General features: G+C 36.5%; 2 protein-coding genes across 3 annotated transcripts in view; one reads left to right on the top strand and one right to left on the bottom strand.

The window, feature by feature from the left end:
• Window positions 1–8,141: 8,141 nt before the first annotated feature.
• Window positions 8,142–23,579, bottom strand: part of LOC144956493 (uncharacterized) — a 58,557-nt gene continuing 43,119 nt past the window's right edge. The window contains exons 4-5 of one of the 2 annotated variants that reach the window (XM_078887033.1): window positions 9,971–10,773; window positions 8,142–8,633 (exon numbers count right to left, since the gene is read on the bottom strand). In XM_078887033.1, the coding sequence (XP_078743159.1) occupies window positions 8,543–8,633; window positions 9,971–10,773 (894 nt within the window). In that variant the 3' untranslated portion in view covers window positions 8,142–8,542. The remainder of the gene's footprint in view (window positions 8,634–9,970; window positions 10,774–23,579) is intronic. The other variant, XM_078887034.1, reaches the window with a different exon arrangement.
• Window positions 11,951–23,579, top strand: part of LOC144957397 (uncharacterized) — a 26,208-nt gene continuing 14,579 nt past the window's right edge. Inside the window, exon 1 of the mRNA XM_078888664.1 lies at window positions 11,951–12,063. The gene's annotated coding sequence lies outside the window, so the exon portion shown is untranslated. The remainder of the gene's footprint in view (window positions 12,064–23,579) is intronic.

Below are 23,579 nucleotides of genomic sequence, written 5' to 3'. Positions count from 1 at the left end.
ATATATATATATATATATATATATATATATATATATATATATATATATATAAAGTACTAATACGATACTAGAGTCTGATTTCACGTTGCCCAGCAACGAGGAGCTTATTTCCATACAAATAAAATCAGTACTTTTTATTCTTCATGCTGGCGAGAACTTTTTTCATAGGTTATGTGATCACAATGTATAAAAGTCAAACTTGATCAGTGTTAAAATGATTTTCTCCTCTGGATACACTTTTATGCTTGTCAGAGAAGTATTTTATAATGGCGACCGCTATTGTTCCGATAGTTAAGAACCAGTTACTTAATTACTTTGCGTCATTACAAGGGAAGTGACGTCGCAATTTTTGAAGTCTATGATAGTTCCACAGCATAGCAGGTGTATAATATTCAACATTGAATGATAAAAGGAAAGAAGGATCTATACATTATTAATGCCTCTTTCACACCCCCCCCCCCTAAAAAATTCAATAAAACAAACCAGAAAAATATAACCCAATCAAACTAGTATATATAATGTTATGTAATAACGAGAGAATAAATTTTCTAATGTGTTTTCTAGTCTTGGTTTTATACAGTATCAAAGTCATTTTTAAAAAAACATACCATAGAATTACCGTACTTGGCAATGAAAGAATTCCCAGGTATGAGAGATTTTGACAATATAAGGCTCATTGAAATCAATCGATATTTAAATGACCAGTTTTCTGGCCTAAATTCTAATACGTGTATTTGTGAGAGCACAACAGAATATAGAGCAATCTATTGAATGGCAGTCCAGGCCCAATATACCATATTAGTAGTCTTTGAAAAGGCCTTTGGTAGTCTGGATAGGGAGTTGGTAAGAAATGAATGTAATCTTATAAAATATCACCTACATTTGCTTGAATGAGAAATCAACTCAAAAATGGTGTATAATTAAAGAGAAAAAAAACAACAAAAGTATCGTCATCAACACGAGGACATTATCAACAACAAAAGTGGCAATGACTATGAACTTATTTTTTTCCATTTTTGTTGGGAAATGCTTCGTTTAAATCAAAGCCCTATCTCCACCGAGTAAAAATCTATTTGAATTTTGGAAATCCATTGATAAATAAAAAAAAAGTTATGCAGTTTCAAAGGTGTCATTTCTTTGGATGACTCACAAAGAGAAAAAAAAAATTCGGAAAAATATGGGACGCTTTTCCAGCGTTTTATATGGTTTGTGGCTGTATCTCGCTTAATACACGGAATATGATATTGAAACTTGGCAATTTTAGGGCAAATTTCTCAGAAAATATGAAAACACCAGAAGAGCTCTAACTTGTATTGTTTTTAGAGCTGTATGGTTAGGGTCAACAGTAATTTTCTTTTAAAATATACATAATATTGATCATTTGGAACAATTCCGAAGGGTTATATTTTGTTAACAGCCCTCACAAATGATGTGAAAAATGCCTGCTAAATTATTATTATCAATCAAAATAGTCTGTGAGACCATGTCTTATTCTATTTCTGAGAGAGAGAGAGAGAGAGAGAGAGAGAGAGAGAGAGAGAGAGAGCGTGTGTGTGTGTGTGTGTGTGTGTGTGTGTGTTTATTTACTGTGAGGGAAAGAGAAATTGGACGAGTCTATTTCTAAGGGGTCAAAGATTGTTAAAAAGTCGAATTATCAAATGATGAGTAAAACAAAATACAAAAGCGACACGGTTAGCACCCCTATGACGTCACAAAATTAAAAAATGCCAAAAAATAGACTTTGGTGGATGAGGTGCCAGATTCCCGATGCGTGCCAAAGATAGAATTATATTTCTTTTATTAAATTTTATTTATTTATTTTTGTCTCAGTGACTTTTATCCTGGTCTATTCAATTTTATGTTTTGCCGAATTCCATTAGTTTTAAGGTGTTCAGTCTTAGTATCGAAAACCATGCGAGTATCTATTTAGTCACTTTTTAAATCGAATTTGGTCAGGTGTAAGTCTGGACTCCGTCAAGGGTGTGTTGCCTCACCAGATCTGTTTAATCTATACCAAGAAACAATCATGAGGGGCATAAATAATATGGAGGGAATAAAAGTGGGAGGTCACAACATAAATAATATAAGATACGCAGACGATACGGTACTCATTGCAACATCAGAAATCCAACTTCAAAAGATTGTTGACAAAGTGGTAGTAGATAGTGAAGCCAAGGGAATGGAAGTGAATATCACCAAAACGGAATGCATGGTAATACAGAAAAACCCCGAAAACAACAACACCTGCAATATAACGATTCACGGCGAGCAACTTACCAACGTAGAAAGTTTTAAATACCTAGGTTCAATAGTGACAACAGATGGAAGATGTAACCGAGACATACGAGCAAGAATAACTCAAGCCAAACAGGCCTTCATGGACCTGGGAAACATTTTGAAAAACAAACAGATGTCGTTCGGGATTAGATTCCGAGTCTTGAAGTGCTACGTGTGGCCAATCTTGTTATACGGATGCGAAAGCTGGACTACAAATGCAGAAACACAAAAGAACATTGAAGCTTTTGAAATGTGGTGCTTGAGAAGGATGCAGAGAATATCGTATACTGCACACAAAACGAACGAAGAAGTGCTAAAACAAACATACCAACAAAGGAAACTAATGCCCTTAATAGTGGATCGACAACTATCCTTTTTCGGACACATAGTAAGGAAAGATAAGAATGAATACCTGGCAAGTTGTGGAAAAATACCTGGTAAACGCGCCCGGGGGAGACAAAGAAAAACACTCATAGACCAACTGAAGGGCTTCACCAGCCTAACAATCCAAGAGCTGTTTGAAAAGGCAAGAGACAGGGAGGAATGGAGAGAGATAATTCATGCAGTATCCGAAGCCTGGACCAGGCATGGAACCTAGAAGAAGAAGAAGAAGTCTGGCCATCTGGCAGCCTTGCCTCTCAGACGTCACATGCGTGTCAAGCGATGGGGCGGGAAAATGGCTGTTGTATCCTCTTCTCACCCTTTGAAGCGTAAATTGGGTTGATGTTTTGTGATAATACGTGAAAAGTACTTACCATATTCTGATAAAATTTCAAACATAAATAGATGAAATGTGCATCTATAACCTTATTGGCGACAAAATCTCTGCTCTTGATAGTTTTAGAAATATTTCACTCAAAAGAGCAAACATCTGTTTTTAACGGCTTTCTGATAATTGCACGAGTTTTGTCGCTTGACATAATCTAAAATGTGATCTTTACTAATTGTCTACCAAATTTCAGACATATTTATTGATAAAAAGCGTGGTAATTTTTTTTTTTAATAGCATATACAAAACGGCTTCGTCCCATATTTTGACGCGAATTTGGGCACTTCGTAAGCGAATAAGAGGCCCAAAGATTTGTGCGGGATAGTCATTGCTAGAAAGGTAACTAGAAACAACAACAAACAGCAAACAAACCAACATTACTATTGAACAATACAAATGTCACATATACTGGCTTGATAAAGACGAAATTATGTCCAGTTAAATTGAAAGAAGTTACTGTATATTATCGACGAACAAAAAACGGAGTTTATAATAACTATTATTAACTACAAAAGTTTAATGATTTTAAAATTCTGCCTGTCACCTGTTGCAAGTTTTCAAACACACGCATGTTGCCTAGTGTTTACTGGGAACCAACAGTTCAAGGAACACAGCAGCTTCTAATGGTTCTCACACTACACACTATGTTATGACGATTTACCCAGGACACCAACTCATGTAATGTAATGGGAAATTTATATAGCGCCCTTATCCATTTCCAATGCCCAATAGCGCTTCATAATGGCAATAACAATTAATAAGTAAACACATTAGTAATATATACACATACACACACACAAACACAGTCACATCTACAAACACATACACACATATAATATATAATAATAATAATAATAATAATAATAATAATAATAATAATAATAATAATAATAATAATAATAATAATGATAATAATAATAATAATAATAATAATAATAATAATAATAATAATAATAATAATAGTAATAATAACAATAATAATAATAATAATAATAATAATAATAATAATAATAATAATAAATAATAATAATAATATATAATAATAATAATAATAAAATAATAATAATAATAATAATAATAATAATAATAATAATAATAATAATAATAATAATAATAATAATAATAATAATAATAATATTAATAATAATAATAATAATAATAATAATAATAATAATAATAATAATAATAATAATAATAATATAATAATAATAATAATAATATAATAAATGTACTTTCTTCATCCAAAAGGAAATTTTGTACAGACGTATAAAATGCCGACAATGATACATACATATATAATATACGTAAATATAATGTGGTAAAGTAAAATTTGGTAATAGGTATATATAGTGTAATAATATTGTAGGCTGTAAGAATACTTACATAGTGTAAATTAAGGGACAGTTTAAAAAAGTGTAAAGATATGAAGATCTAGAAAAGGTATAATGATGTCAACATAAGAAAAAAAAAGATCAGTAAAAAGCTAAGAATTAGTATAATACGATTGTAAATTGACTGAGAAAAATTACATAGTATAAATTACATGGCACGTAATGTAGAATAAAAAGGTCAATAGAAAAGTAATAATGATAATAATAATAATAATAATAATAATAATAATAATAATAATAATAATAATAATAATAATAATAATAATAATAATAATAATAATAATAAAATAATAATAATAATAATAATAATAATAATAAAAAGGTCAATAGAAAAATTGTAGTAAGCGATCTTATAAATGGATGATATATATAAATATATTGTTTTTCATGAGCTTTCATCAGGAAGTGAAAGTGAAAGTACTTTCAATTCCACTTCCTTATGAGAGCTAATGCTCGAAACAATATTGTAGATGTTGATCATAATTATACTTGAAATAATTTATAAATAGTTCCTTTTATATTAAAAAAAAGCTGATTATTATAGTTTTGAATGATTTCTAATGTCACAATAATGTCCATACATGTGATTATGTATGTGTGTGTGGGAGGGATGTGTGTGTGTGTGTGTGTGCGTAGAAAGGGGATATATATGGGTGGGTGTGCCTATGCTTGTGTGTGTGTAAAAAAAAAAAAAAAAGGGGGGGGGGGGGGTGCATGTGTGTGTGTGTGTGTGTGTGTGTGTGTGTGGAAGGGGGGAATGAATGTGTGTGTATGTGTGTAAGTGTGTGTGTGTGTGTGTAAAGGGGGATGTATGTGTGTTTGAGTATGAAAGTACTTTCAGTTGATGAGCTTGTGTGGCTATGTGGTCTAGTGGTATGACACTCGCTTGAGTTCGAGATTCGCTCGGAGCATAGTTGAGTCCTTGGAAAAGACTCTTTATTCACATTTTCTCACCGCACTCAGGTGTAAAATGAGTACGTGACCGTTTACAGCGTTGCCTCCGTCCGAAAAATATTGTAACATCGCCTAACAGGCGCAATGTCCCGTCCTAAATGTTAAATGTTGCTGTAGACCAGGGATCCCCTGCAGAGCGCTTTGAACACAGTGCATATTGTGCTATATAAAAGTTCAATTTTTTTTATGAGAGCTAATGCTCGAAACAAATATTGTAAAAATTGATCATGATTATACCTGAAATATTTTATAAAAAGGTCCTTTTTTGTTTAAAAGTTGAGCGCTAATCTTTCAGGGTTTTTGTTTTTTTAATATCTGATATAATACACACATAATATATACACGAAGAAAGACAAATGTGCATATGCAAACACAGACATAGATATATTCAAATACACACACAAGCACTTATATACACACATATAAATCAACGATTCATTTGATGGGTAGATCTAAAATATTGATTTTTGAGGGACTTTTTAAATGTCACGGCAATCGTGCACCGTCACATACCCGCCCGGAAGATTCGTCTCAACTGGAGTCTCCTGACCACACAGGGTACATGGACGATCACCTACAGGCCCTAATAGGACGTTTAGAGTTTAACAACACATTGAAATCCACACATATTGAATCTCTGATGATTATTCAATCTTCATAGTATTGTTGTGAATGATTTCTATTGTCACATCAATCATCTAATACGTGTGTGTGTGTGTGTGTGTGTGAGAGAGAGAGAGAGAGGTATGTGTGTGGGGGGGGGGGGGGGGAGGGGGGGTATATGTGTGGATGAGTGTGTGTGTGTGTGAGAGAGAGAGAGAGAGAGAGAGAGAGAGAGAGAGAGAGAGAGAGAGAGAGATAGGAGGGATGTATGTGTGTGTGGGAAGGGGAGGGGGGATATATGTGTGTATGAGTGTGTGTGGTAGGATGTATATGTGTGTGTGGAAGGGGGATATATATGTGTGTGTATGAGTGAGTGGGAAGAGGGCGGTGTATGTGTGTGTGTGTAAGGGGAATGTATGAGTGTGTTGAAGGGGGGGGGGGGGATGTATGATGTGTGTGGACGGGGGGGGAATATATTTGTGTTTGATAATGAAGGAGGGATGTATGCATATGTGGAAGGGGGGGGGGGGGTGTAATGTTTGTGAGTATGTGCGTGTGAGTGTGTGGGATGTATGTGTGTGTATGGAAGATGTATCTGTACGTGTGCGTGGGAAGGGGGGATGTATATATGTGTGTGTGTGTGTGTGTGTAAGTGTGTGTGTGTGTGTGTGTGTGGAAGAGGGATGTATGTGTGTGTGGGAGGTGGAATGTATATATGTGTGGAAGAGGGGATCTACGTTTATGTGGGAGGGGATGTATGTGTTTGTTCGTATTTATTAGTGGAACGGGGAGAGGGGGTGTATGTGTGTGCGACTGTGTGCGTGAAGGAGGTGGGGTATTTGTGTATTTGTGGAAGGAGGAATGCATGTGCTTGTGTGGATCAGGTGTGTATGTGTGTTGAAGGGGGGGGGGGGGGGGGGGGGGCATGTGTTCCCAGTGTTTTCCATAATCGCCAATTTTCAAGAAAGTATCCAGAATATATTTTCTTGACGCTTCTGAAAAAATAGTGCTGTATTTCTTTCAGCAACTTATCATCCCATATGATGCTTTAACGCTTCTTTCTTTGACCTGGATTCTCCTCTTTGAAACATATTATTGTTCACCAGTGTCACATGGTTGTTTGCGCTTTACATCTTATTTTAATGTCAAGCATCTTCTATCCCGATTGGCGAACTACTCGATACTTATCTTCGGAGACCGTTGATTGAATATTGTCATCCACCACATTGTTTTCAGAAGTATCTGCATTATCTAGAATATCAGGGACCCCTTTCTCTGTATTGGTCATCATTATCATCATCATCATCATCATCATCATCATCATCATCGTCAGCATCATCATCAGCATCGTCTTCTTCTTCTTCTTCTTCTTCTTCTTCTTCTTCTTCTTCTTCTTCTTCTTCTTCTTCTTCTTCTTCTTCTTCTTCTTCTTCTTCTTCTTCTTCTTCTTCTTCTTCTTCTTCTTCTTCTTCTTCTGCTTCTTGGGCAATCTCATTATCAGATTATAAATTTGAGTCAGATTGTCAATGTTATAGCGGTGGTTTTGTATTCTGAACCAGATGGTTCATAAAACTAACACAGAAAATCCTCTGCTTCTCAACCTTTTCCCTTGTACTTCTGCTTGTTTTTGAAGGAGTGTGGGATCGACAGGATCTTAAGATAGAATAAAACGAGAGTACCCGGTAAATCTCATTATCGCCATTGTACCATAATGATAATAATGGTTATGATGATGATCATCATCATCATCACCATCATCATCAGTAGCATCATCATCACCATCTCATCATCATCTTCATCATCATCATCATCATCATCATCATCATCATCATCATCATCATCATCATCATCATCATCATCATCATCATCATCAGCATCATCATCATCATCATCAGCATCATCATCATCATCATTATCATCATCATCATCATCATCGTCGTCATCATCATCACCAACATCATCAACAGCAACATACCGTTTTGAGACGATGAAATGCAACTTGGAATACAATCTTAATAAGAGCAAAAAAAAATAAATAATAATAATAATAATTAGATAAACAACAACAAACAAACAAAAGAATCTGAAAGCTTTCAAATGCAATTCCCAAAATTTTGAATAAAATACAAAATGAATTGAATATCAGATCTTGTTTATAATTTTATTTTGTCTGTACATTAAAACCTTGTCCTTTATATTCATTGTTGGTTGGATTTATATATATATATATATTTTATACAACAAATCAATCTTGACAAACACCATTAAGTTCTTGGAAATATTACATAGATTTTTCTTTGAATTATTGTTGTGACGTACACGATAAATCTCAATAAGAACAAAAGTTCATCATATCAGATGTCACAATAGTCTTTTAAGATGAGGAGAGGGTTATAACAAAAACAAAAATAAATTCAAACCACAAACTAAAACAAAGAAACAAAATAAACACAAAAAATACCAAGAAAACAAACAAATAAAATATACCCCCCCCCTCTCACCCCCTCCCCAAATGAATGGAATAAAAACAAAAGCAAATCAATTGAGGTCACAAGTCTAATCCGAACATCTCTTTCATCAGACGGTAGACTGGGTGCTCGTTCTTGGACATGTAGTTAACATGGCGTCGTAGAGATCTTCTGAAATACAATTATATTATTATACACAAACGAAATGAAATGGTCTTCCTTATTATTACAACGGGTAAAATATATACAAACTTCTGTTTACTGCCAATAAATTATAGAAACACAGTCAAATGATCTTGCCTTAATACTGCAATAGGTTATATGGACTATGGTTTTTCTTTAATGCAAATAATATAGGACGATATCAAATGTGCATATTGATTATTAAAATAGGTAATATAGATAGTGTGCGCTTGACTAACAAACTCACAACATTGCCATCCAGAAATATACCGGACCAATACAAACAACTATGTGTAACCGTGAACGCCTATAGATAGTGTGCGCGTGGTTAACAAACTCACAACATTGCCATCCAGAATTATAAAGGACCAATACACAAAAATATGTGTAACCGTGAACGCCTCTAGAAAGTATGCGCTTGGGTAAGAAGAAGGACCCAAGCCCTGACATTTTCTTGTCACTCCTCTGTCCGTTCAAGGCATCGGTAATTGGGTGGTCGGGTCTTTAAGGTGAGCTAAAATGTATTCACGGCGCGTCCGGTTCAATGAGTGCAAGCAACGTTTTTGTCCTTTAACGTTCAACATACAGTTATAAATTCTGTCTCCATCGTACTAATAGCTGGAAAGGCGTACCTAAGAATCGTGTTGGAGTTATGAGACCTGCCTATAAGTGAACGTCGGCTGGAACCCACATCAACAACCAATGCTAAATCCATTTTGAATCCTTTTTGACAAACTGAAAGGTGTTTATGACAAAGGTCATCACAGGTCATCTTGTTATCCTGAAATTATTTTATCTTCACCTTTAAAACTAATTTTACCCATGAGCACCGCAGGTCGCTGGAACATTACACCAAATGTAATAATAATAATAATAATATAATAATAATAATAATAATAATAATTAATAATAATATAATAATAATAATAATAATAAATAATAATAATAATAATATAATAATAATAATAATATGATGATAATAATAATAATAATAATAATAATAATAATAATAATAAATAATAATAATAATAATAATAATAATAATAATAATGATAATAACAATGATAATAGTGTATTGAATCTCCATACTTCTGTGGGGTGTAACATGCAGAAACAAAAGCTTGTCAACTATTTGAATAAGATTTTCGACTCCTAAGTACCGGGAAGAAAGACGTTAAATCTCATTAAAGACCTTCCAAATATCTACGTGTGTCCCCAATAGAAACGTAAGGTCAGGCAATGACTAATCAATATGTGTCAAACATAATGCCGTCCGTAAAATAGGTGAACAATCTTTTCAATTTTATTATTAGAAAAATAAATACCTTTCAATCCTTTGAGATTCCGTTGACCCATCTGTATTTTCATTTTCAAATCTCGGCAACTTCCGGTTGCTTATTTTCAGATTTTCTTTTGAAGAGGAATCCAAATTTCTCAGCAGGGATTTTTGATCTGTCCGAATTCCTTTATACTTGGAGCGTGTCGGTGTGTTTATGGTATTGTTAACATTATTGCTATAGCCACTGCCTTCAGCATTGGCATTTTCGTGTATGGGTTGGACTTCAAATTGGGGAACCTCAAAAATCAAAGGTGGTTGTAGAAGTGGTGAAGGCGATGGCGATGGCGATGGAGATGGAGATGGCAGAGGTGGGAATTGGACAGCAAGATCGTTCTCTGATCTAACGGGGAGGACCAAAGAGTCTGGTATTGGATATGCTTTGTTGTTGTTGTTATTGTTGTTGTTGTTGTTGACATTTGTTATTCTTGCGTTTGTTTTGCTCTTGACATTGTTACTGAGTTTGCTACTGACGTCGTTTTTATTGGTGTTGTTATTGTTGTCGTAGTTGTTGTTGCTGTTGTTGTTGTTGTTGTTGTCGTAGTTGTTGTTGCTGCTGTTGTTGTTGTTTTTGGTGGTGTTGTTATTGTTGTAGTTATTTCTGTCTTTAACTGAATTCGTATCCTCTCTCCCCTCTGGATTTAGAAGGCTGTTTTCGAAGGCAAAGAGTGGGAGAGGTGGTAGTTGTGGTGATGGCGAGGGAGATGGAGAAGGGGGAGGGATTTGAAATTTTATGGTTTCGTCTTTGACCTTGACATTTGCAGTCTTCTTTTTCAAAAGAGCTCCAAATCCCTGCAGTGACGTACAGAAAAAAGCAACACTAATTGGTATTTATTCGATACTGGGCTCTATGAAGACCAAAGTATTTATATGCTTTACTGTCAAACTAAAAAAAAAAAGAAAATTTGTGGTGAGTAGACATGCTCGGCCGGAAAAGTGAGTAGAGCAGACCTCCTCCTGAAATTATCCGATAGTTTTCTGACCAATCCAAATGCTGGATTTGTGATACACCCTCAAGACCGCACGGAGTAGATTTTTGACCAATGAACACATGGAATTTGTGACACACCTTTACCTTAGACAAGTGGTCTGGCAAACATAGTTGGTTGTATAGATAGTATGCTCTTGGCTAGGAAGCTCATAACATTGCCATCCGGAAGTATAACGGACCAACAAACAAAACTGTGTGTATCCATGAACTTTTATAGTCGGGTCAATACAGTTCAGTGAGCATTACTCATAAACGCGGATGGCAAAAAACAATAACAAAGACACGAGTGACGTCATCTTCGAACTATCTATATATAAACGATTACATGAATGAAATCGACATCTCTCTCTCTCTCTCTCTATCTCTCTCTCTCTCTCTCTATCTCTCATATATATATATATATATATATATATATATATATATATATATATATATATATATATCGAGGCGACCAAAAGAGATAGGCAGAGCCACCGCGCATGACCCACTTTCTCTGCTGGGCTTAGTTCTGCGCACAGACTACCGCTCGAGCCAACTCTCTCTCTCTCTCGTGTTTATTAGTTGTTCGCCCATCTCTCTCTCTCTCTCTCTCTCTCTCTCTCTCTCTCTCTATTATATATTTATATATATATATATATATATATATATATATATATATATATATATATATATATATACTCTTATATTGCATGGTTTTTAACAACATCCATATGATTTTTTGACGTGATCTGACAACCATGGGTGGTTTCTGACAACATTGCTAAGTTGTCAAAAACCATGTAGGTTTTTTTTTCGTCTGAAAACGATTTGTCTTTGGTTGACAGATAAAAATAAGTTAAGTTGTTAAAAACGTTTGACTACAAGTTGAGTAGCGCCCCTTGGGTGCAAAGAAAATCTGGGTTTGAATCAGGCAGAGCTATGGCAATCTCTTGACACTGGAGATAGTTTTCTACTGGAATTTGACCTACTTCCGCTTCCGTTCGTTTTGTTTATTTTTTTTTTTTTTTTTGGGCGGACCGAAGATACAACTTGGGCGGACTGTGGTTTGTGCATTCAACATTCAATCTGATGAAGTAAAACTTATGAATTAGGTGAGTATTTTTGTTTCAACTTGTTGTCCTATCTATCTAGATGCATGTTGTTGCTTTTTAAAAATTGTTTCTTGTATTGCCTGGGCGTGATCATTGATTGCAACTTTGGGCGACTGTTTTTAGAGTTAGAGTTTAGACTCAAACTGCCTAAAAGTTGAAGTACAACTACAAACGTCATTGTCAGAGTAATGAAATAGAGTAGTCATAGCGACATTTTTAATTCTTGAACGAAGTTGGGCTCTATTTATATTAAGTTGCCTTCTGATTTCCTAGATAATTGAAAGCTGAGATAGTAGAGTCAGAGTCTCTGCACTGCCTGCTGCCGTTGCTGTGATTTTCAAACATGAACACAAATCACACAGATTATACAGTGGAACCTCCCGATAACGACATGCCACGGGACCGAGTTTTTATGTCGTTATCCGGAGGTGTCGTTATTTAGAGGTTTCCAAGATGGCGGACAAAGTGGGCGTGGTAAGGCCCGCGGGACCAGTTTTTAATTACATTGACAAAACAAATAAAACATTGTAGTGTATTCCTCTTGGAGGGTAATTGTGCGTGTGTCTGGATGAGACTTTTAGGTGATCTGAACTGAGTACACTGATAGTGTGCTCCTGGAATCTACATCTATTCCCTATTTAAACCATTCCCCTTTGTCTTACTTTTTCTTATGTTATTTCAATTGTAAATCTAGAATGTTTTTTACTATTTCTTCCTTTTTATTGGTGCTGATATGACATAGATGTGTCACAAGCGCTATAAAACCCTTTAAAACAAACAAAAACAGGTAATTCGGACGCTGCAAGTTAGATAAAATTCTTCCTCCTCCTCCCACAAAAACAGAACTACTACTACTACTACTACTACTACTACTACTACTACTACTACTACTACTACTACTACTACTACTACTATTACTATCACCACATAATATCACATTTTCCAAGATTTTGTGTTTACTTGCTTACACTTACATTTTTACCTTGGTTTTTGTTAATGCACATCAGCTAAGATTCGTCAAAAAAAAAAGCTGCGTTCTCATTGGTTTCAAAAGCTGCGTTCTCATCAGTTCAAGCAGGAATCGTTTTAATAAACTTTGAGTACTCATACTCGATATTTTTAGTATCAGATATCTACGAAAACTGCCGAAAATCGCCAAAATGATGTCGTTATTCAGAGGTTTTATCAAAAAGTGCGTCGTTATTTGGAGGTTTTCTTTACTGATCAGGGCTGAGAATCTTCCGCCTAAAGGCGGATTTCCGCCTAAACGGTGTTTTATCTCCGCCCATCACCATCACAATTCCGCCTTTTAAAAAGACTCACCACAACCACTACATCAACATCCCTATCACCATTACTACTACAACCACCACCACATCATCATCTCTATCACCACCACCATCACTGCTACAACTACCACCACATCATCATTCCTACCTATCACCATTAATACTACAACCAGCCCCATCATCATCCCTACCACCACCACCATCCCTACGACAACTACCACCACATCATCATCCCGACCATCACCACCACCACTACTACAACTACCATCACACCATCATCCCTCAGTGATGATAATCTTCCGCGGAATTCCGCGATTTTAGGATTTTTCTGAAAGAGAGCCCAATTTAAAATATGTCAGGATGTTGGATGACTGCATTGCTTATATAACATGACATAACAAGACGATAGTCGAGTACATAGGCTAGCGCCCACTTCCTAATGGATAAAATGCTCGTTGACCGTTAGAATTAACCAGTGGATTTTTGACCAATCAAAACATGGAATTCGTGACATATCTTCACAGGTGCTCGGACAAACATAGTTGGCTATTTATAGATAGTATGCGCTTGGCCAAGAAGCTCATAACATTGCCATCCGGAAGTATAACGGACCAACACACAAAATTGTTTGTATCCATGAACGTTTATATTCGGGTTAATACAGTTTAGTGAGAACAACTCACAAACGCGGATGGCAAAAATAATAACAAAGGCCTGAGTGACGTCATCTGCATACTATCTATAAATAATAGCTTGAATAAAATCGACATCTCTCTGATCATTGTTATTGTTTTTCTACACCACAACATTGGTGACTTGATATCACACGATTTTCTCGATCAGATTATAAACGTTAAAGTTTTCTCATTGTTTTCTGTGTTGGTTCAACTGATCGAGCGGTAGAACAGTGGGTATTTTACTTATACCATCGATACTAAAACCTGTGTAGTTTGCTATGTTTACCAATCACTGCCATGGACTACATTATGACAACTGTCCGAGGGGCATGGTTATCTAGGTGTCTATTACAGATGGATCCGATGCTCCACACACTCATGAACACACACCACACACACACACACACACACACACACACACACCATATGAGCAAATGTGAATCAACAAAATCAATAAAATCAGATTACTGTAGGTAAAAAAGTAAATCAAATATAGTATTACTTATCACTGTGGGTCATGGTGGTGGTGGTGATGATGATGATGATGATGATGATGATGATGATGATGATGACGATGTTGATGATGACGATGTTGATGGTGATGATGACGATGATGATGATGATGATGATGATGATGATGACCATGATGATGATGATGATGATGGTGATAATGATGATTATGATGATGATGATGATAATGATAATGGTGATGATGGTGATGATGATGATGATGATGATGATGATGATGATGATGATGATGATGATGATGGTAACGATTACGGTGATGCTGATGCCTATCCCTTGTGTCAATAATGTACTTGGTACATCATTTTATATCAAAACAAAAAACTGAGCTATTTATACAGGGCAATATCCAATGAACGTGCTCAAAGCGCTTTACATGGTGTCCGTGTCCAACAGCAACAATTATTATGTGACAAGACTCCTTTCAGGCGATATTACATTTTTTTTTCGAAAGATTCAACGCTGTAAACGGCCAGTACTCATTTTACACATGATTGCGTTGAGAGAATGTGAGTAAAGAGTCTTTTCCAAGGACTCAACTATGCGCCGAGCGCGGCTCGAACTCAGGACCTTCCGATCCAATAGCTATGTCTCACCACAAGACCACTTAGAGACGCAAGTAATGAAAAGTGTATTTCCATTCTAACGCTCTATCTGATGCAATATAGTTTTTTTTTGTCATTCTCTTCCTCTCTCTCTCTTTCTCTCCCACCTTCCCTCTCTCTTCTTCCCTCCCCCCCCCCCCCTCCCCTCTTTCTCTCCCACCTTCCCTCTCCCCCTCTCTCTCTCCTTCTCCCCCTCTCTCCCACCCCTCTCACTCTTTCTTTTTTCTCTGTCTCTCTCTTTTTCTCCCTCATTATCTCTCTCTCCCTTTCTCTCCTTCTCTCTCTCTCACTCTATCCCTCTCTCCTTGTTACCATAAAACAAACCCTTCAAAAAACAAATACATAAACTTGAAACGGCACAGCTGTCGAAAGCAACTAAATTAATTACACTGCAGTCCCTTTAAAACTACGTTAAAATCAACTCTCGCTTAAAATAAACTCTGACTCTGAGGCTAGTCCCGATTTTTCTGCTCCATATCATTGGTAATTCAAAACGGTTAAGATAAACTCCGTCCCTGAGCTTGTCCAGATAAGATAAACTAATCAATATGGATCTCTACGACAAAGGCTAAGATAGACAGGGAGTCTCTCAACCCCCTCCACCCCTTTCCCCAATCTCCATCATTTAGTGTCCTCATTGCGCAATCACAAAACAACACCGGCTGTCATATTAGTCGAGTGTGTAGTGGGTGAAATATTCACTGAACCTTACGAGTATGTCACCATAATATGACGCAAACACTCACATGCGCACGTGAGCATGATAGTTTCTACTTTTGTTATAGCACTAGCACACTAGAGAAATTGGGTATTGAGGCCATAGCTAAACAATCATAGTAGAGTCTAGGCCAAAGTCTTTGTCCATTATCCCTCACTTCCTCCCCATGGTCTCATCCACAAAGTCGGTAAGTAGGTCATGTGTATCTAAACTAAAACCCTATTTAATTTGAGTATGGACAGTTTGAGAAAGTGGCAAAGAAATGGCCGGGGTTTTATCAACTACGTCACGTTGATCCATGTAAAAGTCTTAACTAACACTTTCTCACCATACACGAGTTTCATATTAGTAACACCGTTGTCGTTGTCGAATAAATTCAATAGCATGACACCAAGCAGAATTTATAATTTGCTCTATACGCCAAGTGTCGTTGAAGCTACGGCTTGTTCTCCCCCTTGTAGTGCAATTTATGCACAGTATGTAAATATTGCGCTGTGTGAAAGATTACGTTTAAAATTATTTACTGGAGTTGGAGTTGTCTTACTTAAGGACACAACATAGAATTAAACGAATGAGAATACGTACGAAGCCTAAAAAGTGTCCACCAATGAAAGCATTCAGCGCCATTTTATTGTTGGCTGAGAATGTAGTCATTACCATTCATTCGGTCTCTATGTCAACATAACGACACAAGAAAAACAACAAACAATATCAAAATCCACAATAAAATGTTTCAGAACTGTTGCGTATATTTATGGCACAATGAAGCTGTCAAAAAATGAAGTTAGAGAATGTGTGTAATCATGTATTATAATAACCTGTAATGTGTTTTCCAACCACCACATCATCTACTACTACAACCACCACCACAATATCATCACTAACACTACTACTACAACCACCAGCCCCACATCATTATCACTACCACTACTACTAACCACCACCAGCACATCATCATCACTACCACTACTACTACAATCACCACAACCACATCGTCATCACTACCACTACTACTGCAACCACCACCACCATATCATCATCATTACCACTACTACCACAACCACCACCACCACTACTACTACAACCACCACCACATCATCACTACCTCAACTACTACAACCACCACCACAATAGCATCACTACCACTACTACTACAACCACCACAACCACATCGTCATCACGACCACAACTACTACAACCACCACCATATCATTACCATTACCACTACTACTACAACCACCACTACCACCATATCATTACCATTACCACTACTACTACAACCACCACTACCACCATATCATTACCATTACCACTACTACTACAACCACCACAACCACATCGTCATCACTACCACTACTACTGCAACCACCACTACCACCATATCATCACCATTACAACTACTACTACAACCACCACAACCACATCATCATCATTACCACTACTACTACAACCACCACCACATCATCATCACTATCACTACTACTACAACTACAACCACCACCACATTATCATCACTACCACTACTACTACTGCAACCACCACCACCATATCATCATCATTGAAATATATATTTTTTTAAATTGAGCTTTATATAGTCCAATATCTACTAAATGTGCTCAAAGCGCTTTACAAGGGGTCCCTGGTCAACATTTACCATGTAGGACGGGACATGACGCCTGTTAGGCGATATTACAATTTTTCGGACAAAGACAACTCTGTTAAGGGCCAGGTACTCATTTTACACCTGAGTACGGTGAGAGAATGTGAGTAAAAAGCCTTTTCCAAGGACTCAACTATGCGCCGAGCGCGAGGCTCGAACCCAGGACCTTCCGATCCGAAAGCGAGTGTCATACTACTAGACCACATAGCCGCATCATTACCACTACTACTACAAACACCACCACCACATCATCACCACGACCACTACTACTACAACCACCACCACCACCATATCATTATTATTACCACTACTACTACAACTACAACCACCACCACATCATCATCACTACCACTACTACTACAACTACAATCATCACCACCACCACATCATCATCACTATTACTACTACAACTACAACCACCACCACCACCACATCACCTCACTAACACCAGTACTATAATCACTACCATTAGGTTTTGGAGCTTTACTTCATTTGAAATTTAAGGAAACTTCGGAATTGTATTTGGCATTGTGTTTATATATCATAATATAATTCTAATCAGTTATCTATTTAGAACTAGATACTATACAATATGTATGCCAAATACCACCCTAATTCCCCTTCCTTGTGTGCGGGAATTCCTCTTTCGGCATTGAAATTGAGTGTGAGAGAGTCATCACTACACACATAAACAACAGAAACAATTTAAAAGCATGACTATGACACGCAACCACTCACACACGAGGCTATACTATTTATCCCTTTCTCTATATATAGAACAGGACAAGACAAACAATAGCTTGACTCTCGCTACACTTCGCATTGATGTTTGTCGTCTCACGAGTTCAACTCTCGGTCGACCTGTCAATATTCCTTTTTTCCTCGGACGTAATCATTAATAGAATGTTGTGTGGTTTTGACCGTGAAGAAAACCTTAAGAAGTCACAGTTATATCATTTTAGAGACATCGTTTTGAATAATTTTGAGTTAAACGAGCGATCAGGAAGTTATTTTCTTAGATTTCATGAACGGTCGATCAGCGCTTGTTTACTATAGTAACGCGATTCCCAGCCAACGTCTCAATGGCGGATATTTTTCTCATCGAGGCCGCTGGTTGGTTAGCCAATAAGAGCACCGTACGGTTTCCATTGGGTAAATTCCTTGGGACACAAAGAAGAGAGCCCAATTTAAAATATGTCAGGAGATTCAAACGCCCTATCAGATGCAACGTTTTTTTTTTTGTCTCTCTCTCTCTCTCTCTCTCTCTCTCTCTCTCTCTCTCTCTCTCTCTCTCTCTCTCTCTCTCTCTCTTTCTCTCTGTCCTTCCCTCTCTCTACCTCCCTCCGCCTCTCTCTCTCTCTCCTTCTCTCTCTCTATTTCTCCCACCTTCCCACTCCCTCTCTCTCCTCCTCTCCCTCTCTCCTTCCCCCTCTCACTCTTTCTTTTTTTTCTCTGTCTCCCCCTCTTGTCTCTCTCTTTTTCTCTCTGTTTCTCCCCCTCTCTCTCTCTCCCCTCTCTCTTTCTCTCTCTCTCCCTCATTATTTCTCTCCTTTTCCCTCCCTCTCTCTCCTTCTTTCTCTCTCCCTCTCTCTCTCTCTCTCTCTCTCTCTCTCTCTCTCTCTCTCTCTCCTTGTAACCATAAAACAAACCCTTCTAAACTCAAATACACAAACTTGTAACGGCACAGCTGTCGAAAGCAACTCTCAAATAATTACACTGCAGTCCATTTGAAACTACGTTAAAATCAACTCTCGCTTAACCCTATTTTCATACTAAAATAGAAAGTCCTATTTCCTGATTTGGGGTCCATTTGGCCCCCCATGACTTGCAAAGAGAAAAATACTAGAAAGTCCTATTTATTTCTTATTTGAGGGCCATTTATCCCCCATGATTGTACAATGGAAAATTCAGTTAAAATCATATTTTCTCATTAAATGTATATAGGCAATATAAGTTTGCATCATTTTGTTGTTTTTGTTGTGACATTATGCATCTATTTATTTAGTGACATAGTCGTGTCAATATGATCCACAACTTACTGGTAGATGGCACCTACAATAATTGACTTGGTCATTTTGTTTCCTGTTTGCTGTCCAATATGATGAGCGCCAGTTTCAGTTACCTACTTTTTCATCAACTCTAATCAAGACACATCCAAGTAAGTACTAACTCATTACTTTTTTTTCATTAGATATGTGATGTATGAAGATTATTCTGACACTTATCCTATGTAACGAAAAATGAATTGATAGTATCGTTAATTTTATGATTGTAGTACCAGCTAGAATCGCCAAATATGAAATGATGAAACAATAATGGATACATGAAATCGCTAATATTCAATTTAATGTTTCTTCCAATACTTGCCTTACTTTCGCTTCTCGATTATCTTTTATTCTTGTGTGTACCCTACCTAACCACAGATTTGTTTGTAACTTCTTATGACAAGTGATTTATTTTCTTGTACCGTTATTCAATCTCTAGATGAACTAATAAATTAGCTTAAATGTCTACATTATGTTTCAGTCATATTGTATTGATATTATTGCTTTTGAATTCTTAAATTTGCTAACTAAATGATTTGTATGTTGCTGGGTGTTTTTTTTTTTTTTTAATTTTCAGCCATCCGTTATGTGGTCTAAATTATGTTGCATTGGACCTAAACCATGACGAATGGAGAAAGTGTAACATCCTTGGTAGTTTGAATGCTCAGATGTAGTCTGCTGGGGCAACCCCAGTGCATGAGGAAGGTATGTCACCTACTATTTATTTAAAACTGAATGGTACCTATTACATTTATATGTGTAATGGTTGTTAGCTCGGAGTTAATAACTGGCTTCATATGAAATCTAATATGAGAATCTGAGTTTCAATTCTGATTGTTAGAATGTCATTTATCCAAACAGTAACAGCATTATCAAGTATGTTTCTATTGTATGAAATAGTAAAATAAATATTAAGTTGGTGTAAGATTAGTTTATCTTTAACCAGTGAATTGACAGAATATCATCAATTTATAATGCAAGATAAAGATGAGATGTTGCAAATCGAGTTTCAGGTAATGGATGATTTTCCCCCACGATGATAATGATGAAGGTATAAATCAATAACATTGACAACTCATCAATTTTTGGATTTATTGGCTGCAAAGACTTTAGAGTAAAAGCTGTTTTTTTAAGGGTAGCCCTATTCGTCCTTAAGGTCGAATAGCTTCAACCGTGGTTGCCGTACGTACGGACAAATCGTGTTGCTTGCACTATTCGTCCTTCACACTAAAGCTGGGCAATATTCCGTTTTTGCTTTTACTGAGCTGGATTCGAATCCACGTAATTACATGATATATCCGTATCGTCTTAAATGTTTCACAAACCCCACCTCCTCTGTTTGTGAGTCAAATAATCAGTTATGTGTGTTTTTTTAGGTGTTTGGTGTGTTGTGTGTGTGTGTGTGTGTGTGTGTGTTAATTTCGTGGGTTTTTTTTGTTTGTTTTTTTCTTCTGGGATATGATTTTTATTCCAGAATGGTGATTGATTTCTTATAAGGAACAATTGTCGTGTTCTCCTATTGGTAAGTATCCAATTCAAATACCTGCTCGAGAGTTTGGGTTGGCTAGGCACAGAGGAAGATTCGGCAGGTTTTCTTTGTTTTGGTTTCTTTTTTTTTTTTTTTTTTTTTTTTGGAGGGTGGGGGGGGGGGGGGTTGTTGTTGTTTTGTTTTGTTTGCTGTTGTTTGTTTTTTTTGTTTTTTTTTTTTGGGGGGGGGGTATTGTTCTTTTTTATTTGTTTTCTCTTGTTGGTATTTTCCCTGCTTTTGTTTGATTTGTGTGTGTGTGTGTGTGTGTGTGTGTGTGTGTGTGTGTGTGTGTGTATTGTGTGTCTACGTGTGTTTTGCCTTTTTTACATTTTTTTTTCAATCTATAATAGTGGGTAAGCACTCAGTAACTATTTGTTTTAAATGACTAGTATTCAATTTGTCAAAATATTATATTAGTCATAATAGTATAAGCAGTGCAAGAAAAAAAAACAACACCAAATTTCTGTATCTGTTAAGAAACAGTTTTATAAAAAAAAATGTTATAATCTTGATAATTCAGTGAGTGCCATCAATAATATTGATTTGAATAATTTGAATTTAGCCAAAATTTTTGAACGATGTCGATACCTGTCCTTTAACTTCAGAAAATTTTGTTATAAGTTGTACAGTCTTGAGTAGACTAGCTGTATGACATAATGATAGATTTAATTCATGGCGAATTCAATGCGTTTTCAAATTGGCAGTAAACGAGGTAATTGTATAGACGGGATGGAATTTGGCGGCTTTACAACACGCAAATTAATTCCAAAGCCGAAAGCACAACCTCTGCATTTAAACTTATCTCCATAGACGATGTCAATATATTAAAGATTAATAAAGGACACTAATACCAAGTCCTCAATATTTTCAGTACTTCATTCGGTAGCTAATACTATTAAGTATTTGGTATCCACTTTTGCCCTGACGAGAAGTTAGAATGTCAACGGGCTGGGATTTAAAATGTCAACGGGTTGAAACTGGGTGAAATAGAATGATACAGAACATAAAAGCCCAGTTCGGCTTAAGAACAATAACTTGCCTATGTTCTTAAACTCAGAACAAGGGGTAATGTTGTCAGGGGGTTGGGGTTGTTGTTTTGATCTGGGTATGGTCTGATAAAGTTACGATTACTGGCCAAAACCAAATTCCTAACTTTAGTTTAAAATTAAAAAATAGAAAGACGGAAATATATACATAATAAGATTGATATATTTAAAACAATGGTTACAAGAAAAATAAATCCACGATTTTTCTCAATAATTCTGTACTCAAACAGCTTTGTATGCAAATGCTGTATTCCAGATGTGTAATTTGGCTTATCGCCACTCAAGGTGGTATTTCAAGAGATATTATTACAACTAACGTGTCTATGTACGCAGTGATACAGACCTGCCAAGCATTCGACTTATTGTGTTATAGTGGAAAAAAGAATACCGTTTCGAAAGGGATTTGTGCTGCATTGTAGGTTAACAAACACGCAGGTCTGACATCCGAATCCACTTATGGGCCTGGTTTAACATTGTTGTATAATGTATTTTGCGTCATTTTTAAAAAGATTTCTATTACAAGAATGAGCCCATAAGGAAATGGTTATCAGACCTAAAAATAATTGCACGTCGATCCACGTCAATTTTAAAACCATCACCATCACTACCACAAGCACTTTTACAACATTATCATTACCATCAGAATCGCTACCACCATCATTTGCACAATATCATAAGTATCATCAGCACCACAATCAATATCACCACCACAGCATTATACCTACCATTACCATGGTCATATCAATTATTGCCATCACTAGCAAAATCATAACTATCATCTCAGCCACCACCACTCTAGGAAACAATCATTTTAAATATCAATACCATACGCGCACACTATAGCGTCACCATTGCCATCAACTTTATCACTCTAGCTTCTTGATCAGTGACATCACCACTACCATCATTTCATCATCGAAACAAGAATAACATCACTGCTATCATTGTCACAAATACTAACGAGAGTTTTTATATAGCGCAATATCCGCTCGAAGTCTCAAAGCGCTTTACAGGGTGTCACAGGCCAACAGCAACACTTAACATCCTACATGATGTCTGTTAGGTGATATTACATTTTTTCAGACAGAACAACGCAGTTAACGGCCTGGTACTTATTTTAAACCTGAGTACGGTAAGAGTGGACTCAACTATGCGCCGAGTGAGGCTCGAACCCAGGATTTTCCAATCCGATCCGAAAGCGAGTGTCATACCACAAGACCACATAGCGGCACATTCTTCTTCCTTATTTCACATTTTCTTTGTTTCCTCTGTCGGGTTGTCTCTAGCTCCTTCTCTATCAGATCCTCTCTTTCGTGGTCTTCTTCTTCTTCTCTTTCTCTCTACATCCATGATTCCCACCACCGCCACCGCCTCAAGATCTCTAATCATTACCTTAATTGCCATAGCAAGTTCACTACGAAAA

Source organism: Berghia stephanieae, chromosome 11 (genome assembly GCF_034508935.2).
Source record: "Berghia stephanieae isolate SIO BIC M18660-M18661 chromosome 11, UCSD_Bste_1.3, whole genome shotgun sequence".
Lineage (NCBI taxonomy): Eukaryota > Metazoa > Mollusca > Gastropoda > Nudibranchia > Aeolidiidae > Berghia > Berghia stephanieae.
This window is presented reverse-complemented; position numbering and strand designations above follow the sequence as displayed.